Source organism: Phytophthora parasitica (assembly GCF_000247585.1).
Source record: "Phytophthora parasitica INRA-310 unplaced genomic scaffold supercont2.1, whole genome shotgun sequence".
NCBI lineage: Eukaryota > Oomycota > Peronosporomycetes > Peronosporales > Peronosporaceae > Phytophthora > Phytophthora nicotianae.
This window is the reverse complement of record NW_008634126.1, coordinates 4,312,210-4,320,166: the sequence shown is the minus strand read 5'-3', so window position 1 is coordinate 4,320,166 and position 7,957 is coordinate 4,312,210. Positions and strand designations below refer to the sequence as shown.

The 7,957-nt window shown below is 45.5% G+C and overlaps 3 protein-coding genes across 3 annotated transcripts; 1 reads left to right on the top strand and 2 right to left on the bottom strand.

Annotated features, from left to right (window-relative positions):
- Window positions 1-870: 870 nt before the first annotated feature.
- Window positions 871-1,559, top strand: PPTG_01113 (hypothetical protein; the record flags this gene model as incomplete). Its single annotated transcript, XM_008892709.1, has 3 exons — window positions 871-982; window positions 1,066-1,475; window positions 1,548-1,559. The coding sequence occupies 3 exons, from the start codon at window positions 871-873 to the stop codon at window positions 1,557-1,559; spliced, it is 534 nt and encodes a 177-aa protein (XP_008890957.1).
- Window positions 1,560-2,964: 1,405 nt separating this feature from the next.
- Window positions 2,965-4,362, bottom strand: PPTG_01112 (hypothetical protein; the record flags this gene model as incomplete). The annotated part of the gene is made up of 7 exons (XM_008892708.1): window positions 2,965-3,042; window positions 3,107-3,210; window positions 3,280-3,504; window positions 3,827-3,916; window positions 3,987-4,082; window positions 4,154-4,231; window positions 4,284-4,362. The coding sequence occupies 7 exons, from the start codon at window positions 4,360-4,362 to the stop codon at window positions 2,965-2,967; spliced, it is 750 nt and encodes a 249-aa protein (XP_008890956.1).
- A 1,945-nt stretch (window positions 4,363-6,307) lies between these two features.
- PPTG_01111 (hypothetical protein) lies at window positions 6,308-7,610 on the bottom strand (the record flags this gene model as incomplete). The annotated part of the gene is made up of 2 exons (XM_008892707.1): window positions 6,308-6,420; window positions 6,527-7,610. The coding sequence occupies 2 exons, from the start codon at window positions 7,608-7,610 to the stop codon at window positions 6,308-6,310; spliced, it is 1,197 nt and encodes a 398-aa protein (XP_008890955.1).
- Window positions 7,611-7,957: the final 347 nt, after the last annotated feature.

Below are 7,957 nucleotides of genomic sequence, written 5' to 3'. Positions count from 1 at the left end.
ATGTCTTTATTCGCATCGACCATAACTAACTTTGATGCTGTAACTGTTCCAGCTGTGATACCAGACAATAAACTGAGATCTACTGCTGATCCACCAATTGTTAACGATCCACAGTCGAGAGCTCCTGCCACCGATAGTGAACTAAAGATTCCAGTTCCACTAAGCTGTTGGTATCTTTTATCGGCCGTGGCGATTGTCAAGTAATCATTAGATCCAAGGAAGAAAGAACTCTTGAATATAAGGCTGTTTATACTCGGTGGTAAAGACATTTTTGGTTGCTTGTATATACAATCACAGAAAGATGATTAACTTCTACGAATCGATAGATAAGAAGAATATCAAGAAAATATGCAAGGAATGGGCAATTTCAGTACTCGGATCTCAAGTTCTTTCCACCCAACGCTACGGATCTCTGTCAACCAGCGGACTCCTTTGTAATTTCCAAGATTAAGGACGCTTGGAAAGCCAAATGGAACGAGAAAAAGTTGGAGTTTATCAGGGATAACCGCTGGCAAAACAAGATCCGAAAGGATGGTTCATGGTCCGGAAAGCTTCAAAACCCAGGTAAAAGGTTCTTTCTGCAACTTGCTGCTGATGCTGTCAAAGCCGTAAACCTTCAAAACGACAAGAAGGGTATGTCTTACGCGCGGAAGGCAATGATACGGTGCGGTTTGTCGCTCGGAATTGACGGGACATCGTCTATTGATCAGCTTTACCTTCGTCTTCGAGAAATTATAAACAAACACCGCGCGCACTTTGATGGTGAGGTCGTAGTCAACAATTCTAAAACATAAATCATAACATGTAGTACAAGTATTACAATTCGTGAATTTGGCTCAGTCGTTTGTGTCTTGTATCTTCAACGCGAATATGGACGGTTCGAGGACAGGCGATCAGGAGGAAGTTGCTTGCCCCAGCTTCCTGAAAGATGACCAAACGTACATGGGAGTGTCGACGTACACGACCAACTCCGTCTCCAAAGGTAAGCCTTATCGTGTATAATATTGTTATTGTGAAAACTTATCGTGTCTTATACATGCTGCATGTACTCTCTTCAGCTAACAGTTCGATTCAAGAAATACTACAAAAGCCTCTTCCTAGGCTTCGTCGATCTTGCGATAGTGAACGCGTTTATAGTCTTCAACCGCGCCCGAAACGCTGCAAACAATACCAAGATGACGCACATTGGCTTCATGAACCAGCTGCACCTTGAACTGAGCCAAATTACCGCTTTTGATTGGGTGGAGCTCCAGGGGACGCGTGTGCAGAACGCAACTCCGACTAGACACCGTGGAGGAGGCAGCTCAGAGCACATGCCCGTACAGACAGATGAAACGAGGAAGGGCAACACCGATGGAAGTCGAAAACGTCCTCTGAGAGCATGCAAAGTGTGTTCACTGCTCATGGAGAAGGTCACCGGTGACGATACGTCTTTCCAGTGTAGTTCATGTGTACTCACAACTACACTGTCTACGGTAATTAGTCTTACCGAGCCTATTTTGTGTTTATGGTTTTCAAGTCTGTTAACTGTATATAGTCTGACTCAGACTATTTATTGACTAAGACTACTTATGAATTAAAACATAGTCTGACACACAAAAGTGAAAATGTTTTTGGGGGTGTATAGCTTTGAGCTCAGAGGAGCACTCGTTCGCTTCAAGATGACCCGAACAATTGTCGAGATAAATAGTCTTCTTCTGCCCACGAGGGTCTGCACGCATAGCTCGTCTTTCCTTGAGATACTCTCAAAATAGTTTCTGTGTCATCCACCCCTTCCTACTAGCGCGATAGCACACACCTGGCGTTTGATCAGGAACACCATGGATAAGATAGTTTCCCTTAGAAATCGTAAAAATTGTCATGAACCCGGGCGCTAGGTCCTCCTGACAGTCTGACGACCATCGTCATGCCTTCGCCTCCTGAAACAACGTTCGCCCGTCGGACAACTCGGTCCAGCTCAGTAGTCCCGCCAACATACAGCATGTATACAGGTCGATTGTCTCACCACTTCACCAATGTCATGTTTGTAACAAGCTTCGGCTGTTCGAACGTAAAGTCCCGCGCTCAATACTGTCCGGGCGAGTTTTTTTCTTTCTTGATAGGACGTACTTGAGCACTTAGACCCAGCCGAAAAGCCAGTACTGTTCCAATGCCATAAAAGCCCATCTTGAGAAACTCCAAGGCGAGGGGAGGGACGTATAAATCGATCCATGGCCACCAAGCGCTTCTGGTCTGCTGGCACATCACCGAACAGAGCACGTAAGTTTCTCACAACTGCCACGGGTCCCGTCCTTTCATCCCTAGCAACAACGCTTCCCACCTTTTCAGCTTTGCCCAGATACACTTCGAACCTGTATTAGACACGATAATAAATCACATTTTTGTATTAGACACGATAAAAAAAACTTAGCATTTCAACAAAAAAAAAAGCGTGCCATGTGAGGCACGCTCAACTTACCGGATACAGTAAGCTGTGTAGGAACAACACAGCATGAAGAGCTTGGTGCCATACTTGTGTGGTTTGTCTTTGATGTATACCCGCATTCGATTGAACGATGACCTCGATGGAAGCATGGCTTTATCAAAAGCCAAGATCGGTGGGGGATGTAGCCTTCATGAAACCGAGTTTGTAGCTCGTCGATGATCGGTCTAAGCTTCCAAGCACGATCGCCAGCAGCACGTCTATCATGATCGCTACTGAAGTGTAGATTGCGAGCAACATGTGCGAAACGATCGCGGGACATGTATTTCCCAAAGCATCCATCCACGTGGGATTCCTCCTTCGTCAGTAGTTTTCCAGTGGTGTTGAATCTTCTCCTTGCTAGAGGATGTGGTCCGAGCTACTAGCAGCTCAATAAACACGCAAATATCTATAGCAGTAATTGGGGGTAGCTTCAGCAATTTTGAGCGTATCTCCGCTTTATTTTGACGTCGAATCATGGGCTTCTTCTTTTCACGGGCGAGCTACCATTCGTACTGCACGTCAACGCGCTCGTCTAGTTTCTCGTGAAAATACTCTTCACTGGCCAGGGCAATATCCTCCTAAAAACCGCGGGATCATGAAGAAGAATAAACTGGTCATCGGAGTGGATGCGGCAGCGACTACCTCCGCGTTTGGTCCGTAGTCTCCATCGTACAGACCAGGATAATCGTTATACATCGAATTGGCCGGTCGGGGTTCATACGGCTCATCCATGTAGGGATAGGGGTCTTGAGATTAAGCATCAGACCACCCGCTGTTTGATATTTCACGAAGAATATGGGCTTTATTCCTCTGACCCAAAACGTCCGCTAAAATCCCCTCAATACCACCAACAGCAGCCAGCAGTTCATCCCCGAACATCACGTCATGAGGGGCGATATCGTCGTCATCGTATGAATCCAGTGCCTCAAAGTTCAACTTGTCATCGTTGTTATCGAAGCCATCATCGGTTTCCCCGTCTGAGTTAAAGGCCATGTAGTCGTCCAAGCTGTCGTGAGCTCTGGTAACGTTGATGTCGGTGTCTTTAGAGCAGTAATACATGTTAGTATATATATCATGTATCCATATCGTGTATAATACATGATATTGTACCTGAAGAAATGTCGGAGCGATTGGTGTCATTTTGGTCATAAGCAGCTTCCGTCTCGCTGCTCGAGTTACTGTCGTGTATATGTGGTGTGTAGGGCAGAGTCTACCCGTATACCCAGTACTACTGTCAGAGGCCACTTCAGCAAATTCTGCGTTCAAGTTGCGCTGGTGCTGGGAACATCTGCATCAGCTACTTCATCATCACAAGTCGTGTAAGGAATACTTCAGCCATAATGCATCCGATAAGGGACTTACCCTGTTGCTGCAGCTGCACCGTCTCGGAATCATTATTCTGGGTGTCTGTCGTTCCTCCATTCGGTGTGAGTAGTTTCTCAGTCGTTGCTCCTGTATAATAGATGTTACAGACCCAGTAAGAAGTGAACAATACAGGATAGATTTCACATCTTCAACGTACCACCAGATATCCTCAGCACCACCCCTGAATGCTGCTCTGCTCTGATAAGGTTGTCAGCCTGGTCGTTAGCAGGCATACTTGAGGTTTCCCCACCTCCTGTTATATTGTACATGATAGGAATAGTTTCTTAGAAGGTATTATACATGATTAGCGAGCGAAACACGTACCAGCTCCTCCGCCGGTAGAAGACGATGCTGGTAGGAGAGTGTGGACCGTTGCCTTCTTCTGCTTCTGCTTCAATTCTTCTGTAATCACAAGCAAGTTAGAATAAGACAATAAGCATATGCGTCCAATTACCGAGAGCTAGCCTGTCCAGATACTTCAGCAGTTCCTCTCCGCGTACAAAATAATCAACGCCCCGTACAGCTGCCTTCATCTTGCCGGGTCGAAAAAGGCATAGCCGGTCTCCAACCCCCTAGGCCTGCTGGATTTCCACCCCTCTTTTAGTAGCTGGGACCACACAGCTCTAAATGCTGCCGCCATCTTCCCCTCCGTGTCAAATTCTAGAATGCCAGCAAACGAGTGGTTTCCGAGAGTGACCTCTAATCCCTTATGGCGGGAACTGGCGCTCTTTCAAATACTCTGTCAATTGAATTTAGAAAATTAAAAGTGCACGCTTCTATGAACAGACGCTTGCATGTTTTTGTACGTTAGTTCGTGTCTGCTTTAGCAACACCTCCCCCTAGTTGACAGAAGGTTTGTATACTTCAATACTAAATATATTTCTATTTCCTTATCATGTCTAATGCATGATAAACTTTTTATGCAATCGTGTCTAATACGCTCTCGGGGGGTTAATTTGGGAAATATTCTACATAAATACAAGGCGGCATGAAACAGCGATACTAACATGGAAACAAAACCAGCAAATATATTCCCTTTTGGTGGAGTGGTGTCTGAACAGTACTACGAACTGAGGAAACACTTCAGACTGCACACTGCAAGATCATAAAGTAGTTAATATAAAAACCACAAAACGTATCGTAATAATGTTAATGCACGAGACTATCACTAAATATTCGTTAATAAAAAGTATAATACAATGAATGATAGAAATTTAAACGTGTTGGCGTTGTTATAAGCAGGAGGCCATAAAAACACCTTTATACCTATGGATTACACTAATCTAATATTAGACTTTATATATAGTGTATTCAAGTGATAAGTAACTGTAGGCTTAAATTAAATAAATGGGTCAAAGCAAATATTTAAGGGTAATCTATAAACAACTGGTGGTTTGAAAAGAGTATAATCCCGCCGAAGCGAAGCCGAGGCGGAAAAGACCTTAGCCATTGCGACCTAACATAAATTACCGCCGCGAAGCGGCGGCGATCGGCTAGTATTGTAATGAAATGATAAGTAATTTGTAGGGTTGAATGCAAGTAGCCGATAAATGGGTTAAGGGAATATTTAAGGATAATCAATAAACAAATGGTGGTGTAAAAAGGGTTATAACCCTGCCAAAGCGAAGCGAAGGCAGGAAAGGCCGGAGCATCTGCGGCCAAAAATAAATTACGGCCGCGTAGCGGCGGCGGTCGGCTAGTTTAAAGTATAGGGACTCGGAACCTGAGCACCAACAGAAGATGTTAATGTAACCACAGCCCTTCAAGTTATTAAAATTTGGTTCCGAAAATGTTGGAACCCGAGCTCTCCCAATTCATCAAATAATTGCAATTGGCTACAGAATTGAAGCACAACAGCAGCTCTAGTAAGTACGACATCATTTTGGAACCGGTTCGGAAGGCGGTTTTGGAACCTCGGAACTCAACATCCAAAATTATTATTCGACTTATCGAGCTAGTTCCGCCTCTGCTTTTTCTTTCGTCCATTCCGGTTTTGCCGTTTCAAGTATTCTTGGTCAAGCTGACGGAGTCGATCGAGTGCTGCAACTGCTGTGGGTCTTTTGGACGGATCGTTATGCATCAGCAGCTCCAAGAACTGTGTCCTTTCTCTTCCTGTGTCATACCAGCTCCCGTACACAACATCTCCGCAAGTTTGGATCAGCCTCCCAACAGACCATACGTCCACAGTAGTGGTGTGATTACCATCGCTGAAGATCTCGGGGGCGTGTTCGGCTTGACTCAGGTGGTTGCCGCTTGGGGAAGCCTGTGGACTTCGCGAGGCGTTCATGAAATCTATCAGGAACAACGAATTATCGGCATCGCGACTCTTGATACTGTAACATTCGGTCATCGAATATCTCGATTGCTCCACGAAGCAGCATGCAATTTCACCAATGCTTGCAACACATTTGCGAGCGCGTGAAACAATTCCACAATAATTGCTGGTCTTTTTTCTTGGCCACGTGGCTTGAATATCAATCACATTGCATTCTGGTCTGCATGATCCAGACGATCAACGTTCGGGATGGCGTGCTCTTCCAACACCTTGTAGACCGCTTCAATATGGTCCTTTGCTCGTTGAAATAGCGCTTCTGGAAAACAAACACTTGACAACACATGATGGTTCGAGTAACACTCTGACTCCAAAATCACGGGACAGCTTCTTGTACTCATCTCGAGCGCTTTATGGACACACACTCGCAAGGCTCCGCAACAATCGTGCGACGTTCAGAATTGCCAGCAGCAAACGAAATCGTCCTTCCAAATGTTTGAGATCAAATACTCCCAACTCCATTGCGTCCACGTCATCGTGCACACGAGTGATAACATACAATCTGGCTTCATAGCCAACGGCTGCGTATCCGAACAAATATGGTGCGTCACCGTAGCTCCAAACAAGCTTCTCAACTAACTCGCGTCGTGGTGTCTCCAACTGCTCTCCAGGGGCCTTTTCCTCACCGCAAAACACGCACACCGAGTCCACAATGAAAAGGTAATCTGGCCGATTTGATCCTGTTGATGCTGATCGACTTGAATTCCGGACGCTCTTACCGATGTCGTGTAGCACGAAGTTCAAAACATTGCGAATCAAGTCGTCCCAAAACGAGATGAACGACTTCTTAGTGTCACCAGGATCCGTAGCATACACAATACGGCTTCCAATCCGGAACAGGAAGTTCACACACTGCTTCAAGTTGTCAATTTTGAATAACTTCGCCATCAGCTCGGGAGATTGGGAGGTCATCTTGGTGATCCAGGTGTCGTAAATCTCTTGATGCAACGTGATTTTTCCCGGTAGTTCGTTATCAATAAAATCTGCAAGCTCACCCAAACGAGGAAGCTGATGTGGTGCGAGCTGATTCTTGCGGAACTCGTTCACCCACTTGGCTGTCCAGCCTCGGTCAACCATCGTCACCGCAGCTTGATCAGGAGGAAGTGCCACCAGCACCTGAATCTCTTCATCTCCGGGCGTGAAACTCGATCCAAGCAACTCCTTCTTTTTGAGCCTCGAAGACGAACGCATCTCTTCATACTCGGTGCTGGTACCACTTCGCAAGAAGTCTATCACCGTGTGGTCGTGCTTCATCCACGTGGTTTCCCCCTTCTTCCTCGCCAAGTACAGAGTCAATAACCGCGGAGGAACAGTGTGCTGCTCGGTGCTCAAGATACCAGCGATCTTCGCCTGCAAAGCGCTCACTTTTGCATCGAGCGTGATTTCAACGGAGAAGACGCTCCCTTCGCCGTACACACCGCAGCGCAGCTTCATGTTCGCTTCCGCCATGTTCTTCTCTTAAGTTCTCGACTAAGAAGTAGCACACATCACGCGACACATAGTGCTAATCAGATCGCTCTGAAATAATTGTTTTTATTTCTGACAAATATATTCCTCAATATATAGAAACTAAATAATAATGTGTTCATCTTGAGCGATAAAAAATACATATATAGAAATAATAACAATGTGTAAGTACATCTTCCCAGAAAACTACCCAAAGGCGAGCCAGCAGTGCGGCTCAAAAGGCGATTGGTAGTATCAACCAGCAGTTGCTGAACCAGTGATTGCTCAACCTGCAGTTGATGAACCATCGATGACCACGTCTATTGAAGAAATTTATGGTGAGCATTGCA